This window comes from Fringilla coelebs, assembly GCF_963513975.1.
Source record: "Fringilla coelebs genome assembly, chromosome: Z".
NCBI lineage: Eukaryota > Metazoa > Chordata > Aves > Passeriformes > Fringillidae > Fringilla > Fringilla coelebs.
Genome location: NC_140031.1, coordinates 17,140,533 through 17,160,766, shown reverse-complemented (window position 1 = coordinate 17,160,766; position 20,234 = coordinate 17,140,533). Strand labels below are relative to the sequence as shown.

The 20,234-nt window shown below is 39.2% G+C and overlaps 1 protein-coding gene across 3 annotated transcripts in view; it reads left to right on the top strand.

Annotated features, from left to right (window-relative positions):
• Nucleotides 1-497: 497 nt before the first annotated feature.
• Nucleotides 498-20,234, top strand: part of ARL15 (ARF like GTPase 15) — a 227,875-nt gene continuing 208,138 nt past the window's right edge. For 2 of the 3 annotated variants that reach the window (XM_084224669.1, XM_084224671.1), the window contains exons 1-3: nt 498-616; nt 11,448-11,538; nt 12,131-12,187. In XM_084224669.1, coding sequence (XP_084080795.1) covers nt 12,134-12,187 — 54 coding nt within the window. In that variant the 5' untranslated portion in view covers nt 498-616; nt 11,448-11,538; nt 12,131-12,133. The remainder of the gene's footprint in view (nt 617-11,447; nt 11,539-12,130; nt 12,188-20,234) is intronic. The other variant, XM_084224670.1, reaches the window with a different exon arrangement.

The following is a 20,234-nucleotide window of genomic DNA, read 5'->3' as shown; positions in this document are numbered from 1 at the left end:
ACCCACCCCCCGGCGTTGCTTAGGTCCATGTCCTCTCGTCCTGTCGCTGGTTGCCAGGGAGAAGAGGCTGACCCCCACCTGGGCACAGTCTCCTTTCAGGCAGTTGTAGAGAGTGATAAGGTCTCCCGTGAGCCTCCTTTTCTCCAGACTAAACGCCCCAGCTCTCTCCACTGCTCCCCACAGGACCGGTGCCGCAGTCCGTTGCCCTTCTCAGGGACCTGTTGGGTGCGGGACGAGGGAGCCCCAGGCACCGCAGCCGGGCGGCTGCAGCGCTCCTACGCCTTTAAGGGCGGCCCGGCCGCGCCCCCACGTGTGCGATCAGCTGACGGCGCGTCCCGCCCCTGCCCGCCCCTGCCCCGCTCCCTCCGCCGCGAGGTGCGGGCGGCAGCGCGGCTCTGACAGCGCCGCCGGGGCAGCGCCCGCGCCCCCCGCCCGCTCCCGGCGCGCCCGCCCGGCCCCGCCGCGCCGAGCGCCCCGCGCCGCCGGCCCCGCCGCTCCCCGCGCCGGCGCTGCTCCCGCCGGCCCAGCGCCGCTGTCAGCCGGGCGGGCGCCCGCGGCCCCTCCGGAGAGCTCGGCAGCGCGGCGCCCGGCGCCACCCCGGTACATGGATTACCTGGTAGGTTCCCGTCGGCAGCGGACCGTCGGACATTTTACTGAGCGGCTGGGGCGGTGTCCGCGGCGCGACGGGGTGTGGGGGGCAGCCCGGGGCCGGGGGGCAGCCGGGTCCGGCCGCGCTGCCGAGCCCGGCCCGGCGGGCTGTTAACGGGCGATAAAGCGGCCGGGCCCCGCTCATTTGGACGCTATTAGGTTGCTAAAGCCGTGACCCGGGTCGCTGTTTTTTTCCTAAATGCTGAAGCTTAGGGCATGCTTCAGTGAACTAAATTGCTACCGCGGACGGGATCAGCCGAGCGCCCGGGCAGCTGGTATTCGGGGGTAGTGTTTATGGCTCTTTAATGAATATTGGCTCCATTCGTCTGTGAAAGATCGTATCGCGGGCGTGCACCTCAGCTGCGATCGTGGCTGGTGTTTGCACTCACCCGCGCATCGTCGGCGGGCAAAAACCCGTGGAACGGCTGGCTAATGAGCAGGTGGCTTTGTTTTAGTATGGTACCTGCTTACCTGGTCTTTTCAGCCTAGCAGTGGGGGGGCGTAACGGGCACACCCCATCCCTCCAGTCCTGTTGGCATCCCATTGCTCCAGTCTTGTTGCTTCGAGCCCTGCGCTGTGAACTGGTGCCCGCTCCTTCACCGTGAAGTGCTGCGAAGCGTCAGCTGGGGCAGTGAAGAGCAGGCATCTTTTGGCCATCCCTGTTCGCTGTTGGTGTCAAGTGCGACCAGGAAGTATTTGGAGTCAGAATCTTGACTCTGTCATTCATACTTTTTCACATAGGATGCTCACGGGTGTATGCGTTCAAGAGAGGCTCATCAAATGCAACACAATCTCTCTAGATGCTCTTTTAATGAACAGAATATTTGCCATGCTGAGACCTGCACACAGTATCTTGCTTTTCTTTTTCTGACAGTTAACCAGAAATACATTAAATTAATACTTTGTTATTCTTGTGTCTATGGAGCTAAGATTTATTTTGGTTCATTGAGCCTCGCAACACCCAAAAATGTTTTAGGTTTGCTTTTCTGAATTTTAATACTACAGAGAGACACTAGGAAATGAGTCCCGTGTGGCAGAAATGGTAGGCAGACTTCTCTTTAACAGCCTAGTTAATGAAATACTGATAGTAAACTTGCTGGGTATCAAGTGCAGCCTCATAGCTCCTTGAGAGCCTGGAGCTGTTTCTTAGATATTTTTTCCCTTTATAAACTTATGGCCAGATCAAACTAGCCATTCTGTACTCTTTCAAGTACTTGCATTAACCTTTGTGACTGCTACAGGCTGTTGTGTGGAAGGCCAACCACTCTGAGAACAATAAATTTAATAAGCCTTGCAAACTAAGAGCATGTTTTTGTATTAACTAAAGGGGGGAGGGGATTATATAGCTCTAGGTTTTTTTTTCTTCCCCTGACTCTTGTTCTCCAGCCGATCCTTTTCCTCTTTTTTGTTGTGTGGCCGCCTTTGGTGTCAGTTCTAAAAAAACTCATTGATCATGAGGTTCAGGCACCTCAGAAAGTCTGCTCTAACAACAATAACAAAAAATTATGATGGTGAGTTACACAATTGGTTGTGTAAAACTGTTTTTGGCCTGTTGTCCCAGTCTGCCCTGGTGTAAAAATGGGCCTACTCTTTGTCTATGCAAGACTTGAAGTTACAGTGTGAATGTTAAGCTATGGCTGTAGAACAATTGTCTCATTATTTCCATAGCAAAAAGAGCTGTACATGTTAAGAAATTTTGTGTTTTGTGCATTTACGTTCTTGCATGTATGTGGGCATGAAAACACAAACAGAAGGTTTCTGGTTCCTCATGTAAGGCCCCTGTGTTGCAGCCTGCAGGCAATGAGGTTTTCTCCTGTGCTTGCAGTGTGAGGCAGAGGGCAAAGGATGAGGTGTTTCCTCTTGTGGTAGTGCTGAGACAGAGTATTTGACGAGTTTTGGTTATCAGTGGGGCTGAGAGAGGGAGTGGGGTGAAGGAGGTGAGGACAGATGAGGTCTGGTTTGTTGCTGCATGAACTCAGGGGTCAGTGCATCTCCGCAAGGAGTCTACCCTCAGCCAGCTCTTCCCAGACTTGCATAGGAAGGTTCTTTTCCTGATTTTAGGTGGATAGGACTTACATTGATGGAGATGTCTTTTTTCCATTAAGAGGCAGATCCCAAGAAGTACTGAACTTCTAAAGCACCTTCCAAGATCATCAGATTATTGAAAGCATTCAAAACCTTCTCAGAGTGAAGTCAGTTGGAGCCTGCTTGGACTATGGCCTGAAACTTTTATGGGAAGATACCCAGAACCTGAGTAGTGCCTTCCCTACTTAGAGTGTGACCCTTGATTTATGGCTAATGCCATTTGATAATAAATTGGTACTAAAAGAGTATATTCTGTGTTGCTCTGGTCAGTTTTTACAGTTCTACATTGTAACAAAAAAAGTAAGACCGGCCTCTGTATCTTTGGTAGCCGGAAGAGGCTCTTAGGCCTGGTGCCTCTTTTATTTGTGTGTTGATATAATTATGATGTTAGGAGTAGTGTGGTGTTTTTGGTGTGGGTTTTTTTTTTTTTAATTATTTTTTTTTTAAATCAACATGGCTAAACCAACTCCAACCTCTAAAAAAGAATACATCTTCACTCAGAGGCACCTTTTACTTACACGTGTTGTTCTCCCTGCAAGTTAACTCTTTTAAAACATACTATGTGAGCACAGCTGCATCAATGTAGATTTGTAGGTTTTTGTGACTGCATAATCTAGGGTACAGTCTGCAACCTTCTTCAGCTTCATTCTTGCTACATTGTGTCTGGAAGGATTTTACTGTATTCAGAGACATGTGTTGGTTGGCCTCTGTTCAGTAGACTATGCTTAATTTAAGAAGTTACGCCATGATGCATCTTGTGAAAGGCATGGCATGTGACCAGTCTTACAGTTCTTGCTTGGAAAACTTGTGGGGAAACAATAAAAATGCTTCGGTTTTTCTTATGTGCTGCAATTACAATGCAGATTTTAAGCTCCTGAGTAGACTTTCACAATACAGTTCTTCAGTGGCATCTAGATAAAGTTCTTACAGGTTTCTGTTCAATGTATCAGCCTGATCTGTGTAGAATTTTTAAAAACTGCTTGAGAGAGTGATGTATAAATTTGAATCTGTCTCTTCACAAAAGAAAAGTGTTATATTTGCCTAAGAGGTTTATAATAAATTGATAACCTGTTTAATTTTGTATTTTTAGCATTTTTATTATGATAACTTATCTGTAAATTATATCCCAAGGTGCTATGTACTATCTTAGTTGTAGATAAAAATATTTCTTGGGCAGGTATTGAAGAGCATATTCTGACCTGAAATGGAAGATAACTCTTCTTGGATGAGCAACTGCTTCAGCTGTAGTAAATTTTTTTTTTCCTTTTTTTTTTTCCCTTTTCTGAGGAGTTAACCAGGAACATGGGTTCTGCAGTGTCAAGAGTGCACACTCCTAATGTGCTAGAATCCTTGTTTCTTTGTTGGGGATTGGTTTCTTTTAACAAGTTTGGATGCGTTCTTGTTGTTCTTTTTACACTTGTTAGCAGATACAAACTATTTTACTCCAGTATGCATGCACATGAAATCTAAAATTTGGAACATTTTTGAGTAAATTCAACTAAATTTTTAAATTTTATATGAATATGTGAATAGGCCTTGAAGTGACTTAAGAGTTTCTGCTTTGTTTCTGAACAGTCTTGACCTCACATTCTACATAGTGTTCAGACAAAGTCTTGGTTGGGGAAAGCTGCATAATCCAAACTGGTGTTCTTAAAGTGTTAGGTGATACTTTAAAAAATTAAATGTTTTTGAGCAACTTTTCTTTTTTGGGCTGCTTACTTTTAAGACCTTTCTTTTAAATAGTTAGACTCTTTAATTTAATTGGACAGGTTAGAGTCAGAAAATAGCTATATGGATTAGATCGAGATCACTTAGTGATTCTGGTATACTTCAGATTCTGTCTTTCCATTGCTGTTGTCAGTTCCACTGTTCGGTATCTGCAGGTCATAGGAAACATTTTTTTCTCACACAGCAAATGCTTTAGAGAGGCATATGTTTGAAGGTAACTCACTGAAACACTGTAAACCTGTAGATGCAGTCCTTTGAATAAGGAAAAATGGGTTAAGGTCCATACTAGCAACTCTGTATTTTTCTTCTGAGGCACATGTGTGATTTGGATACATTGCCTGCAACATGAGCAGCCACAGTCTATAGGTAGGGCCACGTCCTCCTACTGTTTGCTGAACGCCCCTCTGATAGGAATTCTGCCTTTTGTAATGTAACAATAAGGAATGTTTGGGCTCTGTGTTGACTGATCTCTCAGCTATAACAACCTTGAAAACTTACACGTTCTGTAGAGCACAAAGGCTTCTATTTTATTATTGTCCCTTCAGTTTGGGAAGTTGATTAGATACAAGGATGAAGTGTCTGACAATTGTTTCAAAATATAGATATAGCTGAATGCAGGAAAGAAAACAACAGCTGTAAGGTGCATGCAACTGTATTAGTGTTTGGATCAGATGTGAATCTTTTAGTTGGAGAAGGTAATGCTTACCTAGGTTTGCATTGCAGAGTGATCCCAGATGACATGAATTTAATATTTTTCAAATGAAACCAGATGGAAAGATTTACTTCACTAATGGGTTTTTACACCATAGGCCTAGATCAGAATTAGAGTCTGAAATATGTTGTAAGAATACTTGGTCTTCAGTTCCAGCTCTTGCTATGTACTACAACACCATGTTGCTCTGCAGTGTGCTGCTCCTGAATTCTTCAGTCAGACCTCCAAGCTTCAAGGCAACATGGTGATGAATTTCACAAAAGGTTAGAAATGCAAGCTTTTAGTAAGTGAGAATATCTGCATTTAGTAAGGACAAAATATTCCTTCTAATACCACATGCTGATTAACATTTTTGGCTGCTTGTCAGTATCATCAGCTCATGTTTTTTAATACTGCCAGCTTGTGATGTTTATTCTTTTAAATTGAGTTCTGAAGTTTTGTGATTGTATGAAGATATTAGCTCTCCATTAATAAAAGAAGCATTTTTAGTTAAGTTTAAAACTGCAAATATGGGCCCAAAGAGCTGTAAAGCCCTGTGAAAAAAGCCACAACAGTATTTTAAATCTTGTGCTTCTTTGTGTTTTGGCTTGTGCTGCTCTGCATTATGTTGGTTTTGCTGTTTTTCACTCTGTGTGCAGGATAACTTTCTGAAGTGCAAATTGTCTGACTGTGACTATATAAAAGTCCTTGTGCACATAAGTAGGGTATTTGCAATCTAACAAAAGATGGCTCATCTCATGCCAGGGCTCTTCAGCATACAGATTTTATTTTTTCTCTCTGGCAGCCTGGTACGGTGACTAAATTAATTGCCAGTGAGTGTGTAAATAAGTTTCTTCTATCTGAGGAAGAGACACAAAGCAGGAAATGTAGCTGACAAGTGCTCTTACACTGGATGCAATCCTGCCCTAGAGCTTTGTTGCTTGTAAGAACAAACAGTAGGAAGAGCATGAATCTTTGATGGTCTGCTGTATGTTTTGGTGGAGGAACAGAAGAAAAAATTGTTCACAGGACCCACATTAGCTTTTGGCATTGGAGAGTCTGAGTAAGCAAGATGGCATCCAAGATCCACTAGGAGCTGTTGATATGGGGGAAGTAAGTTTGCAGATTTCTTTTTTTTATTATGACTTGGAGCTTTTGTATGGAAGAAACATCTGTTTTCCACATTTTATTAGCTTTTACAACAACTATTGCTTAGTCTTCCTTTATATGATTTTGACTCTAATAGAGGTGCAAAACTTAAAAAAAATGAAAAATGAAGTAATAATTTTGTTGTCTGTATTAAAAATTTCATGAGAAATACAAATGAGCATTAAGAGCACAGCTCTGGCAGTGAATAAGAGGGAGAAGTGAATGCAGAGATTACAAGCGAGTTTCACGTTTGTGTTTAGTTGTATAAACTGCATATGCTTTGGGTGGGCTGATGCAGAGACAAATATTAAGAATGCATATTGAACCCAGGAAAAAAATCTAGTACCTCTTTTGATATTTGTAATAAAATGGCAGATGAAATTCGGTGTTGATACATGCAAAGTTGCATATATTTTTAGAAGAAGTCACATGGCAGTACAGATGCATGGATAGGCCCTAAAATATCATCAGTACTCAGGAAAGGGAATGAGGATCCTTCTTTAAAATGTCATCTCATCCCAGACATCTGTCAACAAATTTAGAGTATTAAGGAGGAAAAAGAGAGGAAGATCTCATTTTTACATTGCTTAAATAAATATAAGGTTTTCTCTTGTCTTATGTGCTGCATTTCTGGTTGCATCATTTCAGGAAGAGTATCGAAAAACCAAAGAAAATACAGAGAAGTATGATGTGGTAGTTGAAGAAAAGCAATTTCTTCCATACAAGCAGAGATAAGTAGTTACAGCCCTTCAGTCTGAAGAAAAGACAGTTGACTGGTGTGAGGAGGTAATAGTCTAGATGTCTTTTGAATCAGAGACTAGGTGATAAGCAATTTTTTTCCATATAGAAGAACTCACAGTTATAATCCAAGAATTGTGTTTTCACATGAGTGTAGTTGAATTTTCACTTGTGCAGTAATGTTAGGGAGGTGAAAATGAGTAGACCAGGAATTTGTACAGTGTCTTCAATGACAGGTCCACTGTGGGTCGGTATTAAGCATGGTGTTCAGATATGATGGTAGGAAATCCTGAAGTTGTGATTACTGGAACATAAGGATAGGTCCATGTGGTACGATTCCCTGGATATCCTGATGCTTTGCTGTGGACTAAAGACATCCATTATTCCTCCTCATTGAGGAGGAATCTAGAATCAGTTCTGGAACAGAAATTGCAGTTACAAAACTGAGATATTCTGAGTGGTGTCCAGGGGTGCTGTCCAGTGTAATCATAATTGCATTGACTGCACAGGAAGTGGGACTTTTTAACTCAGAGGTATTTATGAAGATACTTGCTCTGCTCCAGGGCCATGTAGCTAACAGATTCCTTCTGCTTGGAAGTGCTGCCTTAATGCGTGAGGAAGGGCTATTGGCTTTCTAACATCTGTGTTTTAACAAATTTATAACTTTTTATGTAAGGCCCACAACACTGAGTGAACCTGAAACTGTATAGACAGCCTGTGTAGAGGGATGATGCACTCTACAATGAGTGCTCTCTTTTCTCAGTGCTTTCTTCTTGCCTAGAAACTTGCATAATTTCTGGTTTCAGCAAGACTGGAGAAAAGGTCCAGAATTCTTGAGAAATGTCTATGCTGTTCTTGCAGCTATTAATTTTCTGCTGGCTAATCTGTATCTTTCACTGCCTGAGCCACTGCAGTCCTGGAAGCAGTCATGGAAAACTGTTCTACTGAGAATATTGCCTAAAAGAGAGGAGAGCATTGTTCTCTGGTGCATCCACTTGATTACTTTTTACGATGACAAGAGAGTTCTTGGATCTAGTCCTATTTCCTGTTCACATATCATTGCTTTTCCATCAACATCAGGTTTCTTCTAGTCTCTAAACTGAGATTTATTTTTCTAATGATTATGTACAAGAAGATTGGTATTTTAGAAATCTAATTATTCAGCATTAAAGAAGAATGTGAAAACATTTTCTGTGCCTTTTTTTCCCCTGAGAACAGTATTAAAAAGAATTCTGGGAGTTTAAATTAGAAATGTTATTAATGGAATGTGCTAGAGGGCTGTGACATCTTGTGCAGAAAGGGGAGCCTTGGAGTTACTAGTTGGAGTTCAGTAGGCAAGGTTAGCAAATAGCAGTTCTGGTCAAAGTTCCTGCTGCCTTTACTGTAGTGTTGTTGTGTGTGCTTTTGGGTACCCACATGTTCCTTACAACACATAAGCATTGAGAATTTGTTTCAGGCTCCATACTTAAAGGTACCTTAAAACCTGCATATTTTTTACACTTGTATTGATGTTTTTTGCAATTTTATACACTGAAAAAGACGCAGATAAGAATAGAGGTGGAAAAACTTTTGCCTGGAAGATCCAGAAATTCCAGCTGATTACTGGGTTGTATCACTTCATTATAAATGAGCAGAAGTGTACCTTGATCTTAAGTGTATTAAACAAACATATCACCAGAAGAAAGCCTCTAACATCTTCCTATTCTTGTTTTGCTTTCTGTTTTTTGTGGTTTTGGAGCTGTATTCAGTGCTGTAATTTATTTGGATTATGTCACGGTGAGTTGAGATTGAGTTGAGTATTTCTGCTGGGTAGCAGAATTGACTGGCTCCTGCAGTTCTGTCAGGTGTTGAATCTTTTGGTTCTTTCCTGAGAACTTGGTTAGGATCACCCTCCCCTTTTGCCCACCAAAGTTCTTGAGGCTAATGCTTTCAACTTGGTGCTTGAAGTCATCAGTTGCAGAACATGCTCTAATTAATCTTTTCAAAATCTGCTCTTTTGTAAATATTATGAGTAGGGATTTAATCCTGTATTTGCTGACAAAATAGGTATTTAAAACAATGGCTTTGTGAGTTGCAGACTGTGTGCCTGTGTCAGAGCTGAATTAGATTTTTTTTTAAACACCAAATACTGAAATTGCTTTCTACTGGTATTTGTACTGATAGCTGAATACTTGAAAAAGTGGACAGAACAGATGCTTGTTGTGAATTGAATGCTGCACAGCTGCAGGGCAGACATCTTTCTAAGTCATTATAAACAACCACATTTTTACAAGGTATGATTAAAATAACAAATTCTTGGGCGAATAGGAAAGTTAGCTGTGAGTTTTCTTTCCAGTGGGAGAAATTATTTAATGTTTGTGAGATGACCCTTTGCCTAGGCAGAAGGGTGCTTTTTGACTGAGACTCATGCATATATTGTTTGACATATTTGATCTGATGACTCCATTTTTTGCTTTAGACATGTGAAATCACATCTGTGAAGCATTAGGCTTTGTAGAATTGTGTCAAACAAGGTATCTTTCTTTCATAGTATTTGTAGGTATATTTTTACTTTTTTTTTCTTTTATTTTCATGCTTACCGTGTAAAATCCTTTCTGAAAGCAACCATAAACTGTAAGTAAATTACATGTAAATTTTCCAACAATTGTTTTGTTGCCCAGTTGTATGGTCCCAAGTGAGTTGCACAACCAAAGTAATGAAAGATTACAAGTGTGAAGAATAAACTCCCCATTGCGGCAACAGATTATCAACGATGTCTTAATTCAGTGGTCAGGCTGATAGTCTGAAGGGTAGTATCACTAAACTTTTAATTATTTAAATAAATTCCTGTCACTTTTTCAAAGATTAAACAGAAATACTTCTGGGGAGGGAATGTAAATTTTCAGACGAAAGGATAGGTGAATATAATAGATATTAATAGCAGTGATGGATTCAATGACCCTTTTTACCATAATAGAATGTAGTTTATAAGCATTATCTTGGAGGCTTGGAGAAGGGATTATCTTAATATTTCACTGAGAAATGCATAAAGGAAACATTAATCAGTACTGTATGTGACAGAATTCATGCCTTATAATAATTAAAGTAGCCTGTGGTTTCAGAATGTTAACAGTAGCAAACCAAACAATAGATAAGTAAGGTAACACTGGATGTAGGTTATTTTATTCTGCTGAAGCAAGGATCTACAGGGGCTTGCTGGAGAATTTGAACTGCAGCTTAGTTCTCCTGCTAATGCATAGCCTGGAAGTAGTGAACAAAAATGAAAAAAAGAAAACTATTTATAATGCTGTGCTTGTCTAGAATAAAAGCAAACTGTATACATGAAGAAGCTATACAGTTTGCTGCTGCTGCATGTTTACTTCTCTTGCAAGCTGAAATAATAATTTACTTTGTATATAGAGTTGTTTGCCAGCAACATAGGTTCTGCCAGGATACTGAAAATGCAAATCATTCAATATATCACCCGCTGTTTAAGTATGGGCTTAAATTGCCACAGACCAAGGTTAAACATTAGGAAACTTTCTAGTAGAGAGGGTAATGAAGCACTGGTCTAAATTGCTTGGGGAAATCATCCATCCCTGGAACCTTTGGAACAAGGTCTGCAAATACTGTCAGGAGGGGTATGGTTTATGACCCCGCCCCACCACTTTGTGTAACTGTAGGATTTCTTGAAGTCAGTTCCTATTTCTCTGTCAATTTTTTCTTCCTGGGAGAAGCTTTGATGTTTGGTCTTAAAGCTGAAAAAAAAAAATCTACTTAAACTGAAATGGTGTTTCAAATCAGCATCTCCTAGTCATTAATAGCATGCTAGATTACTTCGAGTAAAAAATAAAAATCTACTGTGCTGTTGAAGTTTGCTTTCAGGTTTTTGTGCTGTACTTTTTGACTTTCAGACAATTCAGTGAAATACTGTTTGTTTAAAATTTAGATGTAACAGTTAACAGCAAACGAAAAATGTTGCTAAACATTTTTTTTATTACTTGTAATTAATAAGATCTTTGTTTTGGTTTTTTTTGAATCCCAATTCTAATTAAATGGGTATTTCAATTTTTTTTTTTTTGAGGGAGGGAAAGAGAAATTAGAAAGCAGATGCTGAAAAGATGTTTTGACTGGTATGTTTGAAGTCTGTATCATCCAACATTTTATCTTAGCTAATGTGTGAACTCTTTAAACATTTAATGAAAATGTTCTGCTTGAAGGCTTCAAATTTTGTCTTTTAAATACCTTATACAAAGTAATTAATCAATTACTCTTCTGAATAAATAATTGTAAACTTAGTTTATTTTACCTAGTTGTATAGGAAATATGGCAAACATACAGTAGTTTTTATTTTGGTGTTGGAGAGCTGAATTTATTTCCTGGCTTTGTTGTGCTAATTAAAGAAGGTGTTTTTCATCTGTTTCATCAGAAATTCGTAGTCCATCCTCAGCCTCTCTGGGTGACTGCAGAAGACATAGAATTGTGGCATCACATCAGATTGGAAGTTGAGCAAGTTGAGGGTAAAAACTTTTAATATGATTATTCCCAGCTTAAGAACAGATTAAATAAAATGTTCTATTTTGGTATTCTACTTTAGAAAGCTAAAGCCATAAGGCTCCAGAAATGTGCAAACATTAAATTATATGCCTTATTCTGCTATATAGAGGAAAACAGTTTCAGTGATGGTAAAAGGAGAGAAAAATACAAACACAGAAGCTCTTTACAGTCCACTAAGAGGCCAAAAAGTACTCAATTAAAACGATTCTTGCAGATTGTTTTTAAATCAGAGTAGATAAAAATAAACAAGACTGAAAGCTTACATGCAAATCATTAATGTTATGTACAGGCATTTTTGGGATCATTAGATAATTTGAGACCTATAATGAAATACTGAACTAGTGAGTGTGAAGGTGTTGTCACCTCTACACTTAGCTGCTTCTGTATGAAAGGTAGTATATATCTGTATAACCTGAATTTATATGGCATTTTTCTAAGGTTGTTCAATACACCCTTGAAGAAGGTGTTTCTTTCAGGGGAGAGGGGAGAGATGGGAAGAAAAATAGTTCTTAATAAACAGCATTCTTGATAATGTTTTTATTTTAATTCCTTTAGACTATGTCTGAATGTATCCAGCTCTCATTTGCTGTTTGTAGAATTGGGATTTACACGGTAAGGCAATGTTCTAACTAAGTATTTTTTGTTAGTGTTAATGCCATTTGAGTGAAAAGAAGTTACTTAAGTTTTTTAGGATTGGATTTAAGTAATGCAGATAGCAAAAGAGATTTGTCATGCTAGTTTGCATAAACAGACTACAGTAGATTTTTGTCCTTTCAAAGATTGACTAAAACCAGAAGAGAAAAAGTATCCTCCACTTCAGTTAAAAAAAGGTAAAGAAAAATTCAGCTAGCCTTTTGAGGTGTAAGAAAACTTAGAGTCCATGGGCATCACTTGCTGAAAATTCTTGCATAATGTAATTGCTGGAGAGTTTATGTACATTTGCCATTAAATATCTATGATGTTTGAGTAATGTCACATATTAAAACATGTTAGTTAAATGCACACATATTAAGTTTTGTCTGGAGAGCCTTAACATTTTGGAAATGCTTTTAAGTTAAACTTAGCAAAACTTATATAAAAGAAATAAGAAGTTTACTTCAATTATGTGTCCCAAATATGCTATCTTTTTTTTCTTCTTCCAGTTGTTCTAATTAATGATGAGAACTGATTGATGAATGGGGTTTTGTAGAAACTAACACATTACAATAATGTAGTGCACACAGAGCTGACACAATGTATAAGACTCGATTGCTCAGATCATGCTTCATATCCTGGAGCTTTTGGAGTGGGAATGCTGCTCCTTCTGTTAGCACTTTTCAGGAGAAGCCTGGAACATAGCACTTTGTACAGTCAAAAGTAGGGATGAGTTTTGAACAACACTGATGAGGGCTATGTGCCATCAGTAAGTCTTACGTGAGGACAGAATCTCAAAGCTTAACCTTGGCTTTTGTTCGCAGAGTTTGGTTCCAGGTAGTGTTAAATACCTGCTTGAGGTTTTTTTCCCCATAGTATTTGCCTGCTTTCTGTTTTCAATATCTAAAAGTCTTTTAAATGGTTAAAAGATGAGTCTAAGGCATATTTCCTTATGGTATTTACATTTCTTAGGAAGACTTTCTGTCTAAAAATTACTGTGTGATAAGAGTATACTATCTTAAGGATCAGAGAGGGTTACAGTCTGAGCTTTCAACGGCTGCAAGGTACTCAAATGGTCTGCTAGTTCTTGAGAAGGCTCAAGTAAGCTGCTCAAATCAATTTGAGGGAATGTCCAAGTACAAATATGTGTGTATTATAGACCTGGGCATGAGAAGGTAAAATGCAGTATATCCTCTGATAGTAATCAGTTCTGTTTTAGTTTGAAATAGGTCAAGTGTTGTCTATATACTAGAGTGCTCTGCTAAGCTGCGGTAGTTGCCCTTATAGTGATAGTTCAATGACTGGTATCTCACTCTGACCTTTTGGGCAGAAAAATACTTAATTTTATCAAATGTTTTAAATTGAAAAATAAAACCAGCTTGCTTAATTATTTAAATTCTGAAAGAAATTGATTTCATTACCTAAAGGGGGGATGAGGAGATGATGACTAGGCTTCAGAGCACTGGAGATGCAGTGTTATGGCCACAGTGTACCAGGCAGGGCATGCCTGTAAAGTGCATTTGAAGGCTAAAATAGTTCCTTTAGGAAAATGCTAGCTGCAGGGAGTACTTGCTTACTTATAAAATGCCTGTCATTGGAAAGGTGAGTTTCAGATGATCTGACTGGAAGGTAGGTTTGTACAGTTTTGGTATCATAGTAAACAGAGAGGCCTGCTGAAGTGAGAGCTGTGTGGAAAGACAGTGTGATAGTTTCTGCCTCTGCACCATACCCTGCTTGTGCTTGTAACTGTCACCAGATTTGTTACTCAGATGTGCCAGACATCTAGCAGTGGTTAGGTATTGAGTGCTCCATACTGATGTCAAGAGGCAAACCTCCACAAAACTCCAGTTCATGTCTCCCTTCTAATTAATTCCTTGGGTGTTGTGCTTTCTGCTGCATGCTATTTTGCAGATTCAGTCAATTTTTCGTTTGCTAGCTGATTGATTTTTATCCAAAATCTAAGCAGTCTCTCAGATGCCAGTCCTTAGCAGCAGCATGTGTTCAGCTTGTACTGAGGAACTGGGGCACTTCCTGTTCTGCATGTCCTCATGGTACAGTGCTGCAAGTAAGGCTCTTAGTCCTTTGGACTACAGACATCTCAACTGTTAGTCTGTTATCAAGCTGCTTATCAGTAACACTCTAAAGCACCCATTACATTAAATGAACTACACCATTAAATAGGCTTCCTGTTTTTATGGAATGTACAGGTTATGAGATGGGGGAAGAGTTCATATGGTGATCTGTAGCAAAAAAGCCTGTGCTGCCTGTAGTGAGGAGAAAATCTACATCTTTGCAAGAATACAGGGGGAGATGTAATGCCTACTTCAGGTGAATTAACTAGATTAGATTAATTTTAAAGTGCATACCCTTGAAGGGAGTAAGAGTAAAGCAGAGTGATTAATATGAAAACTATATAGATTTTTGTGGAGGTCTGAAACTGATAGATGTTTCTGTCTAAAAGGAAAACATTTCCATAAACTCAAATGAAAACTTTTGGGATTAAGAAATCAGCCAGCCAATGAAAATAAAACTCAACTTGTTTCACATAGGCTTTTCAGAAGTTTTTCAGGTGCAGGTTTCTGCCTCTTCCACCATACTAGTGTCTGCATCAGATGTGTCAATTGGATGTGTGGGAGCAGGCAGATAAATTTGTGAATCTGCGTGACTGTGGAGACTGTAAGCATATGACAGCTTGTAACAAAGGCTATAATTTATTTCCTTTCTGTTTCTGATTTAATTTTCTTTGCCAGGTGACGATCCTATTAAAATAATGATAGAGAATTCTACCTATGTGAACCTCAGAGGGAAAATAGTCCACATTTTTTTGTCTTGTAAAACAGTTTTTATGATAGAACACTTGCCACCTTTATACATATTGAAACCTTTACACTCCATGTGGTAAACAGTGCACATGATTCTGTGCCTACACATATACTCTGGAGGGTTCTTTGATACTCTGTACTAGCCCTTGAGACTTTTTTATTTTCATCCATTTGCATATAATTTTAAGCTTTTTTTAACAAGGGTAATAAGTCATGCTTTCTGTGCCTAACCTTTAAATGTGACTGCAGGAACATGCAAAATGTAATTTTCACATAACTTGTTGTTTTAGATAGAAAAACAAGGACAAAAGGGGTGACAGCCATGCAAAAATACCTGAGGTGGTCTAGTGGAAGCATGGTCTTTTACTGGTGTATATTAGATGGTAAAACACTGAAGAATGCATTTTCCTGTTTCAGGAGATCAGAAAGTAAGTTTTTCTTGGTTTCAAAATGTGGCATCAGTAGATAAATAATTTTGTTTCAAAGCAACACAAGGATAATAAGAAGTTCTCTGTAGCATTTTCTGCTTTCAAATGCTGGGTATTGCAAAAGCAATGTACTGTGGCAACGTTGCATCAATGCTGGAATCTTCTTCCTGAAAATCATGAGTAACAGATATTTTAGTAGCCTCATAGCTTGAATTTGAATGTAATGAGAAGTGGAAATAAATTATGCATTTTTACAGCTTTACTTGCTATAGTTTGTATTTGGTTGGTATAGTAAACGATACAAATGTCCTTTTAGTTTTCTGGTTTACTTTGGACTTCCTTACATTTGTCTTTGTTTATAATGATAAATTCATGTCTTGAAATGGTTTGGCTGGAATCAGCTGTTGTGCTCAGGAATTTGTCTGATGTTAGAACAAAACAGAAATAACATTTACTCATGAAGTGGTGGAGAGGAAGCTCTTGAAAGAAGAGAAATCAACTAAGCCAGCAACTAAAGGCAGCCATGAAATAGGAGGTAATCATGGGAACATGCCTGGGAGGTTCCTGGAGCCAGCCTGAGACTTAAGAGTGTGGAAAGCTTGCTATGACACTCTTCCCCTCCCTAACATGGTTTCCCATTGGAAAATACTAAGTTAAAGTAATAACAGTGTTCATATAGCATATCCTGTCTACTCCTCCCTTTCCCATGTCATGTCCTTGACATGAGCAGCATAACAAAAGCACAAAAGTGCAGCAGGAAAAAGTCCTTTTATGTGCTACCCTTGGGGAAATGTGGATAATTCCATTCACAGTCACTGCTGATATTCTGTGGATAGCATGTTGGAAAGGAAAGGTCTAAATGTTTTTAACTTCCAGCCTTAAATGAAAGGTTCTTGCTATCACCCCAGTGTTGGCAGTGACTTGCATTGATTGGGTGGGACTGTGCCTGCTTTGTTGTTGCAAACCTGTAGTCAAGCTGCTTGAACAATGCTAGTTGTGATTTGTGTTCCTACCAAGCTAAACAGGAGAAAGAAGGGCAGAGTGTCCTGATGCGTGTGTCTCTCTGTGCATGTGAATGTTAGACACATTGTGGGGTTTGTACGATGAGCTGAGGCTTTCCTTTCTACTTTTCCTGAAACAAAGGAACAGTTGTAACATTTTTTCAAATGATGAAAGTAAAGACAGGTGAAGGGGGAGAGAATCGAGACTGGGCCAGGAGTGTGGATCAGAGTACAGTTCTCTTCCCTGTCTCTTCACAGAGTTCCTTGGTTAAAGTGAACTGAGCTGACATTGCTGAGAGCCTCTCCTTATGGCCAGAGCTCATGTTACCTGCCTCAAAGAGCTCAGCAGCTTGGTGCAGCCAATGCTGCTGTGACACCATTGCTTCCCCGGGCTATTCAGTGACATACACTGGGTTTCCAGCTCTTTGAGAACCTCTGACAACTAGTAATTGACTTCACTGGGCAAGGTTTGCCAAATTAGCCAATTAATTTTTGTCAGAATATTAATTTTTGTCAGAATTTTGTCAGAATTTTTTGTCTCCATTGGACAAACTTGCAATTAGGAATAGAGCTTTGTCGTGGGTTAGGGACTTTATGAATCCAGGTTTTGTTCCATCTGATTTGTTGCTGCTGTCCATGGCTCCTTCCTGCTCTAGAGAACAGCAGTGTTGTTCCACAGGCCATTAGCTTTAGGGAGGACAAGAGGAAAAGCTCAGATCATCATTACAAAAGTCTCTAATCTTTTCTGTTCAGACAAGATGTTGTTCAACTTGCATTTATCAAAGCTGTGACGTTAGTTATCCTGTACATAAGTGCTGTTTTGTTTCTTCCCTTTGGAAGTCAGGATTCCTGATCCTCATTCTTGCTGCCCATCCGGAAACAGTTGTGTAATGTGTTGTCAAAATGTTGTATTTTGCCTTCATGGTGCTCCACGTGGAAAGTAAACTCTTGTTAGGCTCAATGATGCAGGGGGGTGATAGTATGAGCATAGAATTTTTCTGATGGCCTCTGCTGAGCATCCTTTTTTGGTGTAGTTTGCAAAGTAGCCTCTTTAATTACAAAGTGAAAAAAAAAAAGAAATTTAATTTAATATAGTAGGTTTAAAAGGTAATTTGTAAGTACATTGGAAAATAAAAATATTCAATATGTCACAGGACAGTCTCCTATGAAAAAATGACCTGTTTGAAATCAGAGGCGCCCTCAGATTGTCTACTTTGAAAGATAGCAGGGGATTCAACTAATGCTGATTTAGTGGCAAATTGCAAATATATTAGCTCACTGTATCATTTGAATTATTGAGCGGGTGAAAAAACTAGAAGCGGCCCTTCAGTGGAAGTGAATTTTTTCTTTCATGTTCTATAAGCCTGTGGTTGAGACCATGCATAGCAATGAGATGTGCAGAAGAGCATATTGATTTGCAAGGTTTCCTGACTGGGCAGTTCTAAGTTGTGATGAAAAGCAAGCTCCCTGTGATTATGGTCAAGGTTGCATGTCCTGCTGTTTGTATACCTGCAGTCATATCCTCTACCTTGTACAGCTGGATAAGTAAGAATCTAATAGGTGATCTGCAAGTGGAAATAGGGAGCTACAGTAATATATATCACTCATAATACTTTGCATGTAGCTGCAGGGTTTTTTTATTGCTCTGCTTTTTTTAGTCATAATCTTGCCAGAAACTGTGTTGCTTTTGTGCATGAGTTGTAAAGTATTTGTTAGTCTGTATTTGCCTTTAGCAGCAATTGGAAAACCACAGAGCACTGGAAATTGTGCTTGCAGAATAATTGCTTCTTTCACATGACTCCATATTACAGCAGAAATGGGAAAAGTTTGTTCTGCAGCTCCTAAACTTTTGTTCTGTGAGCTCAAAAATTGTGTGCTAGTCTTAGAGTGAGAGGAGATTGCTTCTTTCCTGTGAACATGCATGCACTGTATCCTGAGGCCATCAATGATAAGTTACTATTATGATTGCTACTGTAAATAGTTCAACTATGTTTTCTGAAGACATCCTGTGTTTGTTTAAGAATAGGTATCTGTTAAGGGAAGAAGTCATACCAGTGGATAGTAGATTTAAAAAAAAAAGGAAGTGCATCAAATGCCACAAAATTGAATCTGTTCATGAGTTAGCTTTATTTTTTTTGGTAGAAAGGCACTTCTAATTTTACCATCACTGTACGTATATCCATGGTGTTTTTAGTTTTTCTTCTCCCCTTAAAGTTGAAAATGTTTGCCTAGGTGTTGAAGTTAGTTTTCAAAGTGGTTTGCTGAATATCTGTTGCTACAGCTTCTTTATCATTATAGTCTGCTGTCTTCAAAGTAGTTTAAGATTGTATTCATGTGTAATTAAATCCATAAATGCTTTTGCAAAGGCTGTTCTACAGCATCCTTTAGACCCTTTTAAAGTAAATAGTGCTTTTAGATCTGCCTTCTATTACAGTGTTTGTATTTTGATCAGTTTGATTATATTGGATACAAATCATAAAGCTAGTTATATTTTGTCATATGAAAACTTTTGAGTGCCGTTTCATTTTTATGGCAAGGATTTATATAGTACAAAACTATATTAAATTTTTATTGTGTTTATATTGCTGGGTATTATGTTGTTCAAGAGTAGAAAACAACAGTGTTTAATAGATGTCATAAATTCATACTATGATTCCACTCTTATGACTATATATACCTAAATTTCAAAAGGAAGCTTTTAAGTAAGTGTTCCAAGGATCTCAGATGCCATTTTGGGCAATAGACCTTTAGGAAATTGTGAAAATGTTAGAGGTGGTGTAAGAATATCTTGTGTTAGGGAAAGCAAAGCTACATACATCTATGACATGGTGTGTTGTAACCAAGATTTTAAATTCTGTTTCTGGTGTTGCCACAATTGCCTGCATCCATGCAGGCAAAAATCTAGTACCTTTGTTTGCAGCAGTGCTTGTCGCAGGGCTTCTCAAACTTACAGCTTGATATTTTTAGGTTTATTTAATGCTAACAGTGAATGTTCTAGACCTACCTTGTTTCACTCAATCCTTCTGGTGTCTTCAAGACCTCATTGACACAAATTATTTGTCGTGCAATTATTTTATCGTGGAATGTCCTGTGTTGGAGGGGACCTGCAAGGATCATTGATTCAAACTTCTGGTGCTGCACAGGGCAACCCAAAAAATTCCAGCATGTGCATTTTCAAAATCCTTCTTGACTGATATACTGGGACCTTTACACATAACAGAAAAATAACGTTGGTGGGTTTCCAGATACAGCCCAGCAGAGCTTCTCATCTGAAAGAGGGTTTTTTAAAATTAGAGTAAGGAAAGCAGCAACAGCCAATGGAATGAAATGTCCCACTTTCTCCTCCTCTTCTCCAAATCAAAGTGTAATTTAAGAGAGGGACACACAAGTCTGCTGTATGTTTCCTAGGCTTCCAACTGGATGCTGATGACAGAACTGAGAGTAGCTGCTCTCGAGAGTAGCATTTTCAAAACTTCATTTTGGGCACATGCTGGCACCATGTTGAACATATCCATAATCTTCCAGTGGTTTCTTTTTCAAAATAAGACAACATGTTTCCATGCCATAGCTGGGACTTTTACAAGGACATGTAGTGATATAGGACAAGGGGGAATGGCTTTGAACTGAAAGATTTAGGTTAGATATTAGGGAGAAATTATTTGCTGTGCAGATGGTGAGGTGCTGGTATAGGCTGCTGTGAGAAACTGTGAATGCCCGTTCCTGGAAGTTTTCAAGGATATATTGGATGGGACTTAGAGCATCCTGGTTTAGTGAA